Here is a 19,728-nt window from a genome sequence, read left to right as displayed (position 1 = left end):
AGAAGGGGGAGACGGACAACAAAACATGGAGACGGGTGTCAAAATCGTCAGAACAAATAGAGTTAAAGCTAGATGCACATCATTAACAAAATAAATAGTAAACATGTACCAGTAATAAATGGAGTAATAAATCTGTACAAATATATGTACAGGTGCTGTGGGGAGAGGAAGGAGGTAGGGTGGGGAGGAGGAGAGGAAAAAGGGGGCTCAGTTTGGGGAAAAGGGGGCTCGGTCTCTGCCGTGTGACCTTGGGCAATACGCTTCAGTTTTCCGGTCCTCGGTGGCCTCCGCCGTAAAATGGGGATTAAGATTGCGAGCGCCACGGGGACACAGAAGCAGTCTCACCCCACCTCTGCTGCCTGTCTGCCGTGTGACTTTGGCCCAGTCACTTCACTTCTCTGGGCCTCAGTTCCCTCATCTGTAAAATGGGGGTGAAGATTGGGAGCCCCAAGTGGGACGTAAGAAATAGCCTGACCTAGTGGATGGAGCCCAGGCCTGGGAATCGGAAGGACCTGGGTTCTAATCCCAGCTCTGCCACACGCTTGCTGTGTGACCTTGGGCCAGTCACTTCCCTGCTGTGGGCCTCAGTGTCCTCATCCGTAAAACGGGGACTGAGGCGGCGAGCCCCATCAGGGACAGTGTCCGAACCGGTTAGCTTGTATCCACTCCAGCGCTTAGTACAGTGCCTGGCGCAAAGTAAGCGCTTAACAAATGCCGAAAGAAGAGGAATCCATCAACCCAATACTGGTATTTATTGAGCGCTTCCTGGGGGCAGAGCACTGTACTAAGTGCTTGGAAGAGTTGGTAGACATGTTCCCCACTCACACTGCCTACATATAGTTAGCGCTTCAACAGACAGTCTAGAGCTCACAGTTAATAATAATGATGATGGCACTTTTTAAGCGCTTACTATGTGCAAAGCACTGTTCTAAGCGCTGGGGAGGTTACAAAGTGATCAGATTGTCCCACGGGGGGGCTCACAGTCTTAATCCCCATTTTACAGATGAGGTAACTGAGGCACAGAGAAGTGAAGCGACTTGCCCAAAGTCACACAGCTGACAACTGGCGGAGCCGGGATTTGAACCCATGACCTCTGACTCCAAAGCCTTTCCACTCTTTCCACTGAGCCGTGCTGCTTCCGTGGTATTTCTTAAGCACTTTCTTTGTGCCAAGCACTGTTCTAAGCACTGGGGCAGATACAAAATACAGTTCCTCTCCTACATGGGTCTCGAAGTCTTAATCAGAGAAGCAGCCCGGGCTTGGGAGGCCGTGGTCTAATCCAGGCTCTGCTGCTTGTCAGCTGTGTGACTTTGGGGAGGCCACTTCACTTCTCTGGGCCTCAGTTACCTCATCTGTAAAATGGGGATGAAGCCTGTGAGCCCCCCTGTGGGACAACCTGATCACCTTGTAACCTCCCCAGCGCTTAGAACAGTGATTTGCACATAGGAAGCGCTTAATAAATGCCATTATTATAGAGAAGCAGTGTGGCTCAGTGGAAAGAGCCCGGGCTTGGGAGTCAGAGGTCGTGGGTTCAAATCCCGGCTCTGCCACTTGTCAGCTGTGTGACTTTGGGGAGGTCACTTCACTTCTCTGGGCCTCAGTTACCTCATCTGTAAAATGGGGATGAATCCTGTGAGCCCCCCCGTGGGACAATCTGATCACCTTTTAACCTCCCCAGCGCTTAGAACAGTGATTTGCACATAGTAAGCGCTTAATAAATGCCATTATTACAGAGAAGCAGTGTGGCTCAGTGGAAAGAGCCCGGGCTTGGGAGTCAGAGGTCGTGGGTTCAAATCCCGGCTCTGCCGCTTGTCAGCCGTGTGACTTTGGGGAGGTCACTTCACTTCTCTGGGCCTCAGTTACCTCATCTGTAAAATGGGGATGAATCCTGTGAGCCCCCCCGTGGGACAATCTGATCACCTTGTAACCTCCCCAGCGCTTAGAACAGTGATTTGCACATAGTAAGCGCTTCATAAGTGCCGTTATTACAGAGAAGCAGTGTGGCTCAGTGGAAAGAGCCCGGGCTTGGGAGTCAGAGGTTGTGGGTTCAAATCCCGGCTCTGCCGCTTGTCAGCCGTGTGACTTTGGGGAGGTCACTTCACTTCTCTGGGCCTCAGTTACCTCATCTGTAAAATGGGGATGAAGCCTGTGAACACCCCCATGGGACAATCTGATCACCTTGTAACCTCCCCAGCACTTAGAACAGTGATTTGCACATAATAAGCGCTTAATAAATGCCATTATTATAGAGAAGCAGTGTGGCTCAGTGGAAAGAGCCCGGGCTTGGGAGTCAGAGGTCGTGGGTTCAGATCCCGGCTCTGCCGCTTGTCAGCCGTGTGACTTTGGGCAAGTCACTTCACTTCTCTGGGCCTCAGTGCCCTCATCTGTAAAATGGGAATCTGTAAAAAGCGCGGGTTCTCTCCCGCGGGGGAGAACCTTTTAGTAAGCGCTTAACAAATACCAAAATTATCATTATTATTATTAAGAAGGGGCTCGTCCTGGGAGGGGAAGGCCTGACGTCGCATCCTTTGCCCCCGACCCCCGGGCCTCCCGCTAACCTCGCTTGTACCCCACAGGGGAACCGGAAGTGCGCTACGTGGCGGGCATGCACGGGAACGAGGCGCTAGGCCGGGAACTGCTCCTGCAGCTGATGCAGTTCCTGTGCCTCGAGTTCCTGCGTGGGGATCCACGGGTCACCCGCCTGGTGACCGAGAGCCGCATCCACCTCCTGCCCGCCATGAACCCTGATGGCTACGAGGCCGCCCATCACCTGGTAGCGTTCCGAGACCCCGCGCCCGCCCCCGGGGGGAACGGGCGTCGGTCACTCACCGGTCGGGAAGCGGGGAGACCGGAGGAGTGACCTCCCCGGTCTCCCGGTCGCTAATCCCGGCTCCGCCGCCTTGTCTGCTGGTTGCGACCTTGGACGAGTCCCTTTGCTCCTCAGTTCCTTTCTCTACGCCCTCCAATCTGGCTTCCATCCCCTTCGCTCCACAGACAGCACCCTCTCAAAGGTCACCGACGATCTCCTCCTTCCCAAATCCAACGGCCTCTACTCCATCCTGATCCTCCTCTACCTCTCAGCTGCCTTCGACACCGCGGACCACCCCCTTCTCCTTAACACGCTCTCCGACCTTGGCTTCACAGACTCCATCCTCTCCTGGTTCTCCTCTTATCTCTCCGGCCGCTCGTCCTCCGTCTCCTTCGCGGGCTCCTCCGTTCTCTCCCAGCCCCTAACTGTGGGGGTCCCTCAGGGTTCAGTTCTGGGTCCCCTTCTATTCTCCATCTTCACCCACTCCCTTGGAGAACTCATTCACTCCCAGGGCTTCGATGACCACCTCTGTGCGGATGATACCCAGATCTTCATCTCTGGCCCTGATCTCTGTCCCTCTCTGCAGTCTTGCATTTCCTCCTGCTTTCGAGATATCTTTCGAGAAGCAGCGTGGCTTGGTGGATACAGCCCGGGCTCTGGAGTCAGAGGTCATGGGTTCAAATCCCGGCTCCGCCAATTGTCAGCTGTGTGACTTTGGGCAAGTCACTTAATTTCTCTGTGCCCCAGTTACCTCATCTGTAAAATGGGGTTGAAGATGTGAGCCCCACGTGGGACAAACTGATCGCCTTGTAACCTCCCCAGTGCTTAGAACAGTGCTTTGCACATAGTAAGCGCTTAACAAATACCATCATCATCATTTACTCGGATGTCCCACCATCACCTCAGACTTAATATATCGAAAACAGAACTCCTTATCTTCCCACCCAAACCCTGTCCTCCCTGTGACTTTCCCATCACTTAAAGACAGCACTACCTCCTTCCTGTCTCGCAAGCCCGTAACCTCGGCGTTATCCTTGACTCCTCTCTTTCACGCGACCCACATTTTCAATCCGTCGCTAAATCCCGTCGGTTCCACCTTCACAACATCGCTAAACTCCGGCCTTTCCGCTACCCTCCGAGCCGCTACCAATCGCTTATCCTATCCTGCCTTGATTGTTATATCAGCCTCCTTGCTGGCCTTCCAGCCTCTTGTCTCTCCCCCCTCCAGTCCATACTTCACTCTGCTGCCGGGATCGTTTCTCTACAAAATGTTCCGGCCGTGTTTCCCCACTCCAGTGGTGGCTCATCCACCTCCACATCAAACAGAAACTCCTCGCTATCGGATTTAAGGCCCTCGATCCCCTCTCCCCCTTCTACCTCAGCTCACTACTCTCCTACTCCAAGCCTGCACACTTGGCTCCTCTCATGCCAACCTACTTACTGGCTGTACCTCCATCTCAACTCCGTCGCCTCTGCCCTCTTGGCCCTCCCTCCTCATATCTAACAGACAGTGTCTCTCCACCTTTTCAAAGCCTTATTAAAAGCCCATCACCTCCAAGAGGCCTTTCCTCTTCTCCCACTCCCTTCTGCCTCACCCTGACCGAAAGAGCCCGGGCTTTGGAGTCAGAGGTCCTGGGCTCAAATCCCGGCTCCTCCAGGAGCTGTGTGACTTTGGGCAAGTCACTTCACTTCTCCGGGCCTCAGTTACAGCATCTGCAAAATGGGGATGAAGACTGTGAGCCCCCTGTGGGACAACCTGGTCATCTTGTAACCTCCCCAGTGTTTAGAACAGTGCTTTGCACATAGTAAGCGCTTAATAAATGCCATTATTATTATTATCCCTCCTCCCAGCCCCACAGCACTTAGGCACCCACCCCACCTGTCATTTATGTATATTCACGCCTGTCTCCCCCTCTAGACTGTAAGCTCACTGTGGGAAGGGGACGTGTCACCTTATTGTTACATTGTACTCTCCCAAGCGCTTAGTCCAGTGTTCTGCACAGGGTAAGTGCTCAATAAATACAATTGACTGCCTGACTGTTCTGTAAAAGGGGGAAATGAAGACTGTGAGCCCCATGTGGGACAGGGACCACGTCCAACCCAGTTTGCTTTTTTATTCACCCTAGGCTCAGAACGGGGTGTGGAACATAGTAAGCGCTTAACGAACGCCACGGTTGTTATTATTATCGTTGTTGTTATTATTATTGTTCATGTTTCTCCCCTCCCTCCGCAGGGCTCTGAGCTGGTGGGCTGGGCAATGGGCAGGTGGACACACCAAGGCATCGACCTCAACCACAACTTCGCCGACCTGAACACTCCGCTGTGGGACGCAGAGGACAACGAACTGGTTCCTCACTCTTTCCCCAATCACCACATCCCCCTGCCCTCCTACTACACCTTACCCAACGCCACCGTGAGTGCCACCGAATCCCCGGACTGGCCCCCAGACCCCCTACCCAGAGATGTCTGCTGTGCGACCTTGGGCCAGTCGCTTAACTTGTCTGTGCCTCAGTTCCCTCATCCGTAAAATGGGGATGAAGACCGAGGGATCTATGCGGGACAGGGACTGGGTCCAACCCGATTCCCTTGGATCTATCCCAGTGCCCGGCACATAGTGAGCGCTTAAGAAATACCACAATTATTATCATTATTAGATTAATAGATTATTATAGATGATTAGGTTATTAGACTGTAATAATAAAAATAATGAAAATGATGGCATTTATTAAGCGCTTACTATGTGCAAAGCACTGTTCTAAGCGCCGGGGAGGTTACAAGGTGATCAGGTTGTCCCACTGCGGGGGGCTCACAGTCTTCATCCCCGTTTTCCAGATGAGGTCACTGAGGCCCAGAGACGTGAACGTACTTGCCCAAAGTCACCCAGCTGACAAGTGGCGGAGTGGGGATTTGAACCCATGACCTCTGACTCCAAAGCCCGGGCTCTTTCCACCGAGCCACGCTGCTTCTGCGGGCTGGCAACGTGTCCGTCTATCGTTCTGTCCAGTCGTACTGATTGAGCGCTTACTGTGCCCAGAGCACTGTACTGAGCACCTGGGAGAGAACGATACAGCACTAAACAGACACATTCCCCGCCCGCGACGGGTTTACAGTTTCCACCCTCCGTAAGCACCCGATAAACCGCCCGACCCGAGACCCCCGAGTCAGCCCCTCGCCTCGCTTCCCTCCCCCCGCCCCGCCCAGGTGGCCCCCGAGACCCGGGCCGTGATCGAGTGGATGCGGAGGATCCCTTTCGTGCTGAGCGCCAACCTGCACGGCGGGGAGCTGGTGGTGTCCTACCCCTTCGACATGGCGCGCTCCTACTGGAAGGCCCGCGAGCCCACCCCGACCCCGGACGACCCGGTCTTCCGCTGGCTGGCCGCCGTCTACGCCGGCAGCAGCCTGGTCATGCAGCACGAACCCCACCGGCCCTGCCACACCGACAACTTCGCCCGGCACGGCAGCATCATCAACGGGGCAGATTGGCACACCGTGGCAGGGAGTACGGAACCCGTCCCCCCGACGCTCTCCCCGGCTCCCCGGGATACCCTCCGTTCCCATCCCGGGCCCCCACCCTGCCCCGGTGGCCCTGACCGGACCTCGGAAGCGGTCCCGCCTGAGGGACGGAGCCCGGGACTGGGCGTCCGAAGGACCTGGGTCCGCCGCACGTCTGCTGGGTTTTCCGTTGCATTGTACTCTCCCAAGCGCTGACTGAAAATGCTCTTCGTTCATTCATTCAGTCGTATTTATTGAGCGCTTACTGTGTGCGGAGCACTGTACTGAGCGCTTTATCTTTTATAATGGCATTTATTAAGCACTTACGATGTGCAAAGCACTGTTCTAAGCGCTGGGGAGGTTACAAGGTGATCAGGTTGAACCAAGGGGGGCTCACAGTCTTAATCCCCATTTTACAGAGGAGGGAGCTGAGGCCTCTACCCCCGATCTTACCTCCTTCCCTTCCCCACAGCACCTGTATATATGTATATATGTTTGTACATATTTGTTACTCTATTTATTTTACTTGCCCATATCTATTCTATTTATTTTATTTTGTTAGTGTGTTTGGTTTTGTTCTCTGTCTCCCCCTTTTAGACTGTGAGCCCGCCGTTGGGTAGGGACTGTCTCTAGATGTTGCCAACTTGGACTGCCCAAGCGCTTAGTGCAGTGCTCTGCACAAAGTAAGCGCTCAATAAATACGATTGATGATGATGATGAAGTGACTTGCCCAAAGTCACCCAGCCGACAAGCGGCAGAGCCGGGATTAGAACCCACGACCTCTGACTCCCAAGCCCGGGCTCTTTCCACTAAACCACGCTGCCTCTCCACAGCGCTTGGGAAGTCCAAGTTGACGACATACAGAGACAGTCCCTACCCTACAACGGGCTCGCAGTCTAGAAGGGGGAGACAGACTATTTATTTTACTTGTACATATCTATCCTATTTATTTTATTTTGTTAGTATGTTTGGTTTTGTTCTCTGTCTCCCCCTTTTAGACTGTGAGCCCACTGTTGGGTAGGGACTGTCTCTATATGTTGCCAATTTGGACTTCCCAAGCGCTTAGTACAGTGCTCTGCACATAGTAAGCGCTCAATAAATACGATTGATGATGGTGATGATGATGACAACAGAACAAAACAAGTAGGCAGGTGTCAATACCGTCAGAATAAATAGAATTCTTGCTATATACAAATCATTAATAAGATAAATAGAACAGTAAATATGTACAAGGAAAATAATAAATATGATTGAACGGACGAATGAACGAGAAGCAGCGTGGCTCAGTGGATAGGCCCCGGGCGGGACTGGGCATCCGAAGGACCTGGATTCGGATCCCAGCCCTGCCACTTCTCTGTTACGACAGAAGCAGCGTGGCTTAGTGGGCTTGGGAGCCAGAAGGACCTGGGTTCTAATCCGGACGCCGCCACCCATCTGCTGTGTGACTTGGGGCAAATCACTTCCCTTCTCTGGGCCTCAGTTGCCTCATCTCTAAAATGGGGATGAAGACTGTGAGCCCCACGTGGGACAGCCTGATTACCTTCTATCTACCCCAGCGCTTAGAACAGCACTCGGCGCATAGTAAGTGCTTAACGAATACCGTAATTATTGTTATTGTGCACTTATTCAATCATATCTATTGAGCGCTTACTATGAACAGAACACAGTGCTAAGCGCTTCGGAGAGTACAATAGAACGATGAACAGACTGGGTCCCTGCCCACAGCTAGCTTACAGGGCTTAGTAGAGCGCCTGGCACGTAGTAAGCACTCAACAAATAACAGAAAAAAAGATACAACAAGACCTTCGCGGGCGACTCCCACGGGGAGACCTGACGATACCGATGTTCATTCAATCGTATTTATTGAGCGCTTACTGTGTGCAGAGCACTGTACTAAGCGCTTGGGAAGTCCAAGTTGGCAACATATAGAGACGGTCCCTACCCAACAGTGGGCTCACAGTCTATGCCCGCCCCCTCCAGCGAGAGCAGGACCTCAGGGCCGTGGAAATCCATTCGCTCATTCGATCGTGTTTATCGAGCGCTTACTGTGTGCAGAGCACTGTACTAAGCGCTTGGGAAGTCCAAGTTGGCAACATATAGAGACGGTCCCGCCCCCTCCAGCGAGAGCGGGACCTCAGGGCCGTGGAAATCCATTCATTCACTCAATCGTGTTTATCGAGCGCTTTCTGGGAGCAGAGCACTGTACTGAGCACTTGGGAGAGGACCGTATAACAGTAGGTAGACGGAATCCCTGCCCGCAATGTGCTCACAGTGTCGAGGGGGAGACGGACCCGAATATAAGTCGATCTGTTACCCCAAGGGGGGATACCCCGTGCCCGCCGACCTTCCCCTGACCTCCCGTTCGTCCCTGCAGGCATGAACGACTTCAGCTACCTACACACCAACTGCTTCGAGCTGACCGTGGAGCTGTCGTGCGACAAGTTCCCCCACGAGAGCGAGCTGCCCCAGGAGTGGGAAAACAACAAGGAGGCCCTCCTGACCTACTTGGAGCAGGTCTGCCCTCTCCTCCCGACCCTGCCCCTTCCCCTTCGATCAAGCCGTCGTATTTATTGAGCGCTTGCCGCGTGCGGGGCACTGGACTGAGCGCTTGGGAGGGGACAACGCGGCGCTATAATATTCCCTGCCCACGACGAGCTCACGGTCTAGAAGACCGTCGCCCTGTGGATGGCGAGCCTGCTCTTTTTTTTTTAATGGCATCTATTAAGCGTGGCTCAGTGGAGAAGAGCACGGGCTTTGGAGTCAGAGGTCGTGGGTTCGAATCCCGGCTCCGCCACACGTCTGCTGTGCGACCTTGGGCAAGTCACTTAACTTCTCTTAGCCTCAGTTACAGGTATTACATCATTATTATTATTATTATTATCGATCCATCGTATTTATTGTGCACTTACCACAAGAACAGTGCTTAGCACATAGTAAGCGCTCAATAAATACGACTGAATCGAATGAAAGATCCCAGATGATGATGATAATTATTTGTAAAATGGGGATTAAGACTGTGAGCCCCATGTGGGACAACTTGATCACCTTGTATCCACCCCCAGCGCTTAGAACAGTGCTCTACACATAGTAAGCGCTTACCAAATGCCATTATTATTATTATTATTATTATTATTATTATTATTATTATTATTATTATTAAGCGCTTACTGTGTGCTAAGCACTGTTCTAAGCACTGGGGTAGAGGCGAGGTGATCGGTTCCTGTCCAACACTGGACTCGCAGTCGTAATCCCCATTGTACAGATGAGGGAACTGAGACCCAGAGAAGTGAAGCCGTTTGCCCAGGGTCACACAGCGGACGAGTGGCAGAGCCGGAATTAGAACCCAGGTCCCTCTGACTCCCAGGGCCCGGGCTCCATCCGCTAGGCCGTGCTGCGTCTCTCCCAGCAGTCTGCCCCCTTCCCGCGAACTCGGGTCTCATAGAGAAGTAGGACGGCCTAGCGGAGAGAGCCCAGGCCTGGGAGTGAGGAGGACCTGGGTTCGAATCCCGGCTCTGCCGCTTGTTCGCTCTGTGACCTTGGGCCAGTCACTTTGCTTCTCTGAGCCTCAGTGACCTCATCTGTTAGATGGGGATGGAGACTGTGAGCCCCACCTGGGACAGGAACCGTGGCCACCCAATTTGCTTGAATCCGCCCCAGCGCTTAGCACGACGTCCGGCCCGTAGAAAGCGCTTAACGAATACCCCAGCTATGATTATCATCTCCCTCCATCCCGCTGGGCGCAGGTGCGGCGGGGGATCGCAGGCGTGGTGCGGGACAAGGACACGGAAAAGGGCATTGCAGATGCAGTCATCGCCGTGGACGGGATCAACCACGACGTCACTACCGGTGCGTTGGGGTCCGGTCGAATTCTGTCAATCAATCAGTCAATTATGCCTTTAATTACGTCTATTAACGTCCGTCTCCTCCTCCAGTCAGTGGGCAGGGAATATGTCTGTTTGTGGTTGTCTCGTCCTCTCCCAAGCACTCAGTACAGCGCTCTGCACACAGTGAGGGCTCGGTAAATACGATCGAATGAATCAAAAAGCAGCGATCAAGAATGATCGAGAAGCAGCGTGGCTCGGTGGAAAGAGCCCGGGTCATGGGTTCAAATCCCGGCTCCGCCGCTTGCCTGCTGTGGGACTTTGGGCAAGTCACTTCACTTCTCTGGGCCCCAGTGACCTCATCTGTAAAATGGGGATTAAAACTGTGAGCCCCCCGTGGGACAACCCGATCACCTTGTAACCTGCCCAGTGCTTAGAATGGTGCTTTGCACATAGTAAGCGCTTAACAAATACCATCATTATTATTATTATTATTATCGATCCATCGTATTTATTGTGCACTTACCATAAGCATTTGGGAGAGTACAGTATAACGGCTTAACAGACACATTCTCTGCCCACAGCGAGCTGACGGTATAGAGGGGGAGACAGATGTTAATAGAAATAAAGAAATTACGGATATGGACGTAAGTGGCGTGGGGTTGAGGGGGTGAATAAGCAGCGCGGCTCAGTGGAAAGAGCCCGGGCTTGGGAGTCAGAGGTCATGGGTTCTAATCCCGGCTCCTCCGCTTCTCAGCTGGGTGACTTTGGGCAAGTCACTTCACTTCTCTGGGCCTCAGTTCCCTCATCTGGAAAATGGGGATGGAGACTGTGAGCCCCCCGTGGGACAACCTGATCACCTTGCATCCTCCCCAGTGCTTAGAACAGTGCTTGGCACATAGTAAGCGCTTAACAAATGCCATCATTATGATTATTAATAAAGGGAGTAAATCAGGGCATATCTTGGTAGCATCTGGATGATTCTTCTGAACCTCTGTTCTTTGTCCCCCTAGTTCCTCTGCCCCTATGTTCTATAACTCCCTGTTTCAATGAGGAAGCAGTAATAATAATAATAATAGTAATAAAAACTGTTAAGCACTTAATTATGTGCCAAGCACTGGGGTATATGATGGTAATTGTTAAACCATCATCAATCATCAATCGTATTTATTGAGCGCTTACTATGTGCAGAGCACTGTTAAACGCCTATTATGTGTCCAACACTGGTCTAAGCACCGGGGTAGACCCGGTTAATCGGGTTGTACCCGGTCCCTGTCCCACGTGGGGCCCACGGTCTTCATCCCCATTTTACAGAGGAGAGAACTGAGGCCAGAGAAGTGAAGTGACTCACCCAAGGTCACTCAGCAGATACGTGGTGGCGAGGGATTAGAACTCGGGTCCTTCTGACTCTCAGGCCCGAGCTCTGGCCACCTAGTAGTCGTAATGGCATTTATTGATTATCTGGAGCAGAGCCCCGTACTAAGTGTTAGGAGAGAATTCACATTTGCCTGTTGTTGGGTAGGGACTGTCTCAAATGTTGCCGATTTGTACTTCCCAAGCGCTTAGTACAGTGCTCTGCACACAGTAAGCGCTCAATAAATATGACTGAATTGAATGAAAGATCCCAGATGATGATAATAATTATGGCATTTGTTAAGCGCTTATTATATGACAATAATAATAATGGCATTTGTTAAGCGCTTACTATGTGCCAACCACTGTTCTAAGCGCCGGGGGGGTTACAAGGCAATTAGGTTGTCCCGCATTGGGCCCACGGTCTTAATCCCTATTTTACAGATGAGGTAACCGAGGCCCCGAGAAGTGAAGTGACTTGCCCCGGGTCACAGGGCTGCCAAGTAGTGGAGCCGGGATTAGAACCCGTGACCTCTGACTCCCAAGCCCGGGCTTCTTTCCACTGAGCCACGCTGCTTCTCTACTAGGCCGAGGCGCCGTGCTAAGCGGTGATCAGGTTGGACACGGGCTCTGCCGATCAGGAGGGACCGTGGGCATCGAATCCCCATTTTACAGATGAGGTAACTGAGGCCCAGAGAAGTGAAGTGACTTGCCCCAGGTCACAGAGCTGCCAAGTAGTGGAGCCGGGATTAGAACCCGTGACCTCTGACTCCCAAGCCCGGGCCCTTTCCACTGAGCCACGCTGCTTCTCTACTAGGCCGAGGCGCCGTGCTAAGCGGTGATCGGGTTGGACACGGGCTCTGCCGATCAGGAGGGACCGTGGGCATCGAATCCCCATTTTACAGATGAGGTACCTGAGGCCCAGAGAAGTGAAGTGACTTGCCCCAGGTCACAGAGCTGCCAAGTAGTGGAGCCGGGATTAGAACCCGTGACCTCTGACTCCCAAGCCCGGGCTGCTTTCCACTGAGCCACGCTGCTTCTCTACTAGGCCGAGGCGCCGTGCTGAGCGGTGATCGGGTTGGACACGGGCTCTGCCGATCAGGAGGGACCGTGGGCATCGAATCCCCATTTTACAGATGAGGTAACTGAGGCCCCTAGAAGTGAAGTGACTTGCCCCAGGTCACAGGGCTGCCAAGTAGTGGAGCCGGGATTAGAACCCGTGACCTCTGACTCCCAAGCCCGGGCTGCTTTCCACTGAGCCACGCTGCTTCTCTACTAGGCCGAGGCGCCGTGCTAAGCGGTGATCGGGTTGGACACGGGCTCTGCCGATCAGGGGGGACCGTGGGCATCGAATCCCCATTTTACAGATGAGGTAACTGAGGCCCAGAGAAGTGAAGTGACTTGCCCCAGGTCACAGAGCTGCCAAGTAGTGGAGCCGGGATTAGAACCCGTGACCTCTGACTCCCAAGCCCGGGCTGCTTTCCACTGAGCCACGCTGCTTCTCTACTAGGCCGAGGCGCCGTGCTAAGCGGTGATCGGGTTGGACACGGGCTCTGCCGATCAGGAGGGACCGTGGGCATCGAATCCCCATTTTACAGATGAGGTAACTGAGGCCCAGAGAAGTGAAGTGACTTGCCCAAGGTCACAGGGCTGCCAAGTAGTGGAGCCGGGATTAGAACCCGTGACCTCTGACTCCCAAGCCCGGGCTGCTTTCCACTGAGCCACGCTGCTTCTCTACTAGGCCGAGGCGCCGTGCTAAGCGGTGATCGGGTTGGACACGGGCTCTGCCGATCAGGAGGGACCGTGGGCATCGAATCCCCATTTTACAGATGAGGTAACTGAGGCCCCGAGAAGTGAAGTGACTTGCCCCAGGTCACAGGGCTGCCAAGTAGTGGAGCCGGGATTAGAACCCGTGACCTCCGACTCCCAAGCCCGGGCTGCTTTCCACTGAGCCACGCTGCTTCTCTACTAGGCCGAGGCGCCGTGCTAAGCGGTGATCGGGTTGGACACGGGCTCTGCCGATCAGGGGGGACCGTGGGCATCGAATCCCCATTTTACAGATGAGGAAACTGATTTCCCCGAGGTCACACAGCAGCCAAGGGGCGGAACCGGGATTAGCACTCAAGCCCCCTGACTCCTTGTCAGTCGTCTTTACTGAGCGCTGACCGTGTGAAGAGCGCTGTACTAAGCGCTTGGGAGAGGACGGGAAAACGGGCACATTCCACGTCCGGCAGCGAGTTTTCAGCGTAGAGGCCCGGGCTCTCGGCTCTAAGCCGCGCCGCTTCTCAGTGCTGCCTCAGTTCTCCCGGGACCCAACTGCCCACAGGGTCACACCACAGTCTGACCGAGGTTCGGCCACTATTTCCGCCCCTCGTGGGACCCGCGTGGCCCCGGGCAACCGCCGGCACCACAAACGTGGGCACAGCTGCCTGGAGCGAGATCCAAAAACAGCGGGTAGAGCCCGGGCCTGACCACCACCGCGCCTTTCATTCCTTCATTCAGGGAGAAGCAGCGCGGCTCCAGTGGAAAGAGCCCGGGCTTTGGAGTCAGAGTTCATGGGTTCAAATCCCAACACTGCCAATTGGGCAAGTCACTTCACTTCTCCGTGCCTCAGTTACCTCATCTGTAAAAAGGGGATTAAGACTGTGAGCCCCCCATCACTGATCACTCTGTAACCTCCCCAGTGCCTTGCACCTAGTAAGCGCTCAATAAATGCCATTATTATTACTCGTTCGCTCATTCAATCGTATTTGATAATAATAATGATGATTGTGGTATTTGTTAAGCGCTTACTATGTGCCAAGCACTGTTCTAAGCACTGGGGTAGATACAGGGTCATCGGGTTGTCCCACGTGGGGCTCACGCTTTTAATCCCCGTTTTACAGGTGAGGTAACGGAGGCTCAGAGAATTGAAGTGACTTGCCCAAGGTCACACACAGCAGACGTGTGGCGGAGCCGGGATTAGAATGACGATGGCATTCATTAAGCACTTACTATGTGCCAAGCACTGTTCTAAGCGCTGGGGAGGTTACAAGGTGATCAGGTTGTCCCACGGGGGGTTTACGGTCTTAATCCCCATTTTACAGATGCGGGAACAGAGGCTCAGAGAAGTAAAGTGAATTGCCCAAGGTCACACACAGCAGATGTGTGGCGGAGCCGGGATTAGAATAACGATGGCATTTATTAAGCGCTTACTATGTGGCAAGCACTGTTCTAAGTGCTGGGGAGGTTACAAGGTGATCCGTTCGTCCCACGGGGGACTCGGTCTTCATCCCCATTTTAGAGATGAGGGAATGGAGGCTCAGAGGAGTGAAGTGACTTGCACAAGGTCACACACAGCAGCCATGTGGCGGAGCTGGGATTAGGATAACGATGGCATTTGTTAAGCGCTTACTATGTGCCAAGCACTGTTCTAAGCACTGGGGAGGTTACAAGGTGATCAGGTTGTCCCACGGGGGGCTCACGGTCTTCATCCCCATTTTAGAGATGGGGTAACTGAGGCCCCCTCCTCCCGCTCTTCTCCCCCTCCTCCCCCTCTCCATCCCCCCCACCTTACCTCTTTCCCTTTCCCACAGCACCTGTATATATGTATATATGTTTGTACGGATTTATTACTCTATTTTTTACTTGTACATATCTATTCTATTTATTTTATTTTGTGAATATGTTTGGTTTTGTTCTCTGTCTCCCCCTTCTAGACTGTGAGCCCACTGTTGGGCAGGGACCGTCTCTATGTGTTGCCAACTTGGACTTCCCAAGTGCTTAGTACAGTGCTCTGTGCACAGTAAGCGCTCAATAAATACGATTGATTGATTGATTGATTGAATTCGGGGCTCTTCGTGACCCCCGCATGAACCCCAAGAAGGCCCAGCTTAGCAGGCAGAGCCCAGGCCTGGGAGTCAGCTGTGTGACTTTGGGCAATCAATCAATCAATCAATCGTATTTATTGAGCGCTTACTGTGTGCAGAGCACTGTACTAAGCGCTTGGGAAGTCCAAGTTGGCAACACATAGAGACGGTCCCTGCCCAACAGCGGGCTCACAGTCTAGAAGGGGGAGACAGAGAACAAAATCAAACATAGTAACAAAATAAAATCAATAGAATAGATATGTACAAGTAAAATAAATAGAGCAATAAATCCGTACAAACATATATACATATATACAGGGGCTGTGGGGAAGGGAAGAGGGTAAGGCGGAGGGGGAGAGGAAGGAGGGGGCTCAGTGTGGGAAGGCCTCCTGGAGGAGGTGAGCTCTCAGTAGGGCCTTGAAGGTGTTGGGAGCAGCAGTTGGGAAGCAGCGTGGCTCAGTGGAAAGAGCCTGGCCTTTGGCGTCAGAGGTCATGGGTTCAAATCCCAGCTCCGCCAATTGTCAGCTGTGTGACTTTGGGCAAGTCATCATCATCATCAATCGTATTTATTGAGCGCTTACTGTGTGCAGAGCACTGTACTAAGCGCTTGGGAAGTACAAATTGGCAACATATAGAGACAGTCCCTACCCAACAGTGGGCTCACAGTCTAAAGGGGGGAGACAGAGAACAAAACCAAACATACTAACAAAATAAAATAAATAGAATAGATATGTACAAGTAAAATAAATAAATAAATAGAGTAATAAATATGTACAAACATATATACACATATACAGGTGCTGTGGGGAAGGGATGGAGGTAAAATGGGGGGATGGAGAGGGGGACGAGGGGGAGAGGAAGGAAGGGGCTCAGTCTGGGAAGGCCTCCTGGAGGAGGTGAGCTCTCAGCAGGGCCTTGAAGGGAGGAAGAGAGCTAGCTTGGCGGAGGGGCAGAGGGAGGGCATTCCAGGCCCGGGGGAAGTCACTTCATCATCATCATCAATCGTATTTATTGAGCGCTTACTGTGTGCAGAGCACTGGACTAAGCGCTTGGAAAGTACAAATTGGCAACATATAGATTCTCGTCTCTGGGCCTCAGTTCCCTCATCTGGAAAACAGGGATGAAGACCGTGAGCCCCATGTGGGACAACCCGATCACCCTGTAGCCTCCCCAGCGCTTAGAACAGTGCTCTGCACATAGTAAGCGCTTAATAAATGCCATTATTATTATTATTATGGGAGGAAGGTGGGTGAGAGTTTCGGCGGGTGGGCGCGGGGGGACTGGCCTCCGCGCCCATCCCTTGCCCGCCCTTCCCGCAGCCTTCGACGGAGACTACTGGCGGATGCTGACGCCCGGGGAGTACTCCGTGACGGCCGGCGCCGAAGGGTACCACTCGGTCACCCGCACCTGCTGGGTCCCCTTCGAGGAGGGTCCCACGCCCTGCGACTTCAGGCTGACCAAGACCCCCAAGCAGAGGCTGCGGGAGCTGCTGGCCTCCGGGGCCAAGGTGCCCCCCGACCTCCAGCGGAGGCTGCGGCGGCTGCGGGGCCGGGGCCCCTGAGGGTCCCGGCCCGGGTGTGGGGGGCAACGACGGGGTGGGCGGAGGGGCATCTCGCGGGCGGGACCCGTTGAGAAGGGGCAGGGCGGGTGGCGGGATGGTTCACCGCTTAATAAACCGGTTCACTGCCGCTCCGCCTCACTATCTTGTTTCCTTTTTAACGGTATTTATTAAGCGCTCGCTGTGTGCCAAGCACTGGGCTAAGGGTGGACACGAGGGCATCAGGTTGGACTTCCCAAGCGCTTAGTCCAGTGCTCTGCACACAGTAAGCGCTCAATAAATACGATTGATTGATTGATTGATCAGGTTGTCCCACGGGGCCTCTCCATCCCCCCCGCCTTAACTCCTTCCCTTCCCCACAGCACCTGTATATATGTATATATAATAATAGTGATGGCATTTATTAAGCGCTTACTATGTGCAGAGCACTGTTCTAAGCGCTGGGGAGGTTAAAAGGTGATCAGGCTGTCCCACGGGGGGCTCACAGTCTTCATCCCCGTTTTCCAGATGAGGTCACCGAGGCCCAGAGAAGTGAAGTGACTTGCCCAAAGTCACACAGCTGACAAACTGGCAGAGCCGGGATTTGAACCCATGACCTCCGACTCCAAAGCCCGGGCTCTTTCCACTGAGCCACGCTGCTTCTCACATATGTTTGTACGTTACTTGTACATATCTATTCTATTTATTTTATTTTGTTAATACGCTTTGTTTGGTTCTCTGTCTCCCCCTTCTAGACTGCGAGCCCGCTGTCGGGTAGGGACCGTCTCTAGATGTTGCCCACTTGGACTTCCCAAGCGCTTAGTCCAGTGCTCTGCACACAGTAAGCGCTCAATAAATACGATTGATCGATTGATTGATTGATTGATCTATTCTATTTATTTTATTTTGTTAATACGTTTTGTTTTGTTGTCTGTCTCCCCCTTCTAGAGTGTGAGCCCACTGTCGGGTAGGGACCGTCTCTAGATGTTGCCAACTTGGACTTCCCAAGCGCTTAGTCCAGTGCTCTGCACACAGTAAGCGCTCAATCAATCAATCAATCGTACTTATTGAGCGCTTACTGTGTGCAGAGCACTGGACTAAGCGCTTGGGAAGTCCAAGTTGGCAACATAGAGACAGCCCCTACCCAACAGTGGGCTCACAGTCTAGTAGTACTTCAATAATCAATCAATCAATCGTATTTATTGAGCGCTTACTGTGTGCAGAGCACTGTACTAAGCACTTGGGAAGTACAAGTTGGCAACATATAGAGACAGTCCCTACCCAACAGTGGGCTCACAGTCTAGTAGTACGTCAATAATCAATCAATCAATCGTATTTATTGAGCACTTACTGTGTGCAGAGCACTGTACTAAGCGCTTGGTAAGTCCATATAGAGACGGTCCCTACCCAACAGTGGGCTCACAGTCTAAATAAATACGTAGTACGTCAATACTCTAGAAGTAAGTCAATAAATACGATTAATTGATTGATCCCCGCTTCACAGATGAGGGACCCGAGGGCACGGAGAAGTTAAGCGGCTTGCCCGAGGTCACGCAGCAGACGAGGGGCGGAGGAGGGATTAGAACCCACGGCCTCTGACTCATTCATTCCATTGTATTTATTGAGCGCTTACTGTGTGCAGAGCACTGGACTAAGCGCTTGGGAAGGACAGTTGGGCCACAGGTACCCAACAACGGGCTCACAGTCTAGAAGGGGGGAGACAGACAACAAAACTCCGCCGCCTGTCAGCTGTGTGACCTGGGGCAAGTCACTTCACTTCTCTGAGCCTCAGTCACCTCATCTGTCAAATGGGGATGAAGACTGTGAGCCCACGCGGGACAAACTGATCACCTTGTATCCCCCCCTCAGCGCTTGGAGCAGTGCTTGGCACATAGTAAGCGCTTAACGAATGCCATCATTATTATTATTACCCCAGCGCTTAGAGCAGTGCTTGGCCCATAGTAAGCGCTTAATAAATGCCATTATTATTATTATCCCAGTGCTTAGAGCAGTGCTTGGCCCATAGTAAGCGCTTAACGAATGCCATCATTATTATCATTACCGCGCTTAGAGCAGTGCTTGGCACATAGTAACCGCTTAACGAATTCCATCATTATTATTATTACCGTGCTTAGAGCAGTGCTTGGCCCATAGTAAGCGCTTAATAATTGCCATTATTATTATTATTTTTATTATTATTATTACCCCAGTGCTTAGAGCAGTGCTTGGCACATAGTAAGCGCTTAACAAATGCCATTATTATTATTATTATTACCGAAGCGCTTAGAGCAGTGCTTGGCCCATAGTAAGCGCTTAACGAATGCCATCATTATTATTATTACTGCGCTTAGAGCAGTGCTTGGCACATAGTAAGCGCTTAATAAATGCCATTATTATTATTATTATTACCCCAGTGCTTAGAGCAGTGCTTGGCCCATAGTAAGCGCTTAATGAATGCCATCATCATTATTATTATTACTGCGCTTAGAGCAGTGCTTGGCACATAGTAAGCACTTAATAAATGACATTATTATTATTATTATTATTATTACCCCAGCGCTTAGAGTAGTGCTTGGCCCATAGTAAACGCTTAATGAATGCCATCATTATTATTATTACCGTGCTTAGAGCAGTGCTTGGCACATAGTAAGCACTTAATAAATGCCATTATTATTATTATCATTATTACCCCAGCGCTTAGAGCAGTGCTTGGCCCATAGTAAGTGCTTAATAAATGCCATTATTATCATTATTATTATTATTACCCCAGCGCTTAGAGCAGTGCTTGGCCCATAGTAAGCGCTTAACGAATGCCATCATTATTATCATTACTGCGCTTAGAGCAGTGCTTGGCACATAGTAAGCAGT

The 19,728-nt window shown here is 52.2% G+C and overlaps 1 protein-coding gene across 1 annotated transcript in view; it reads left to right on the top strand.

Annotated features, from left to right (window-relative positions):
* CPXM1 (carboxypeptidase X, M14 family member 1) overlaps positions 1–16,884 on the top strand; it is a 35,657-nt gene extending 18,773 nt beyond the window's left edge. Inside the window, exons 10-15 of the mRNA XM_038745716.1 lie at positions 2,577–2,773; positions 5,043–5,222; positions 6,011–6,308; positions 8,676–8,815; positions 10,045–10,147; positions 16,643–16,884. Coding sequence (XP_038601644.1) covers positions 2,577–2,773; positions 5,043–5,222; positions 6,011–6,308; positions 8,676–8,815; positions 10,045–10,147; positions 16,643–16,884 — 1,160 coding nt within the window. The remainder of the gene's footprint in view (positions 1–2,576; positions 2,774–5,042; positions 5,223–6,010; positions 6,309–8,675; positions 8,816–10,044; positions 10,148–16,642) is intronic.
* The last annotated feature ends 2,844 nt before the right edge of the window (positions 16,885–19,728 follow it).

Source organism: Tachyglossus aculeatus, chromosome 4 (assembly GCF_015852505.1).
Source record: "Tachyglossus aculeatus isolate mTacAcu1 chromosome 4, mTacAcu1.pri, whole genome shotgun sequence".
In the NCBI taxonomy this organism is placed as follows: domain Eukaryota; kingdom Metazoa; phylum Chordata; class Mammalia; order Monotremata; family Tachyglossidae; genus Tachyglossus; species Tachyglossus aculeatus.
The sequence above is the reverse complement of the archived record's forward strand: the minus strand, read 5'-3'. Positions and strand labels throughout refer to the sequence as shown.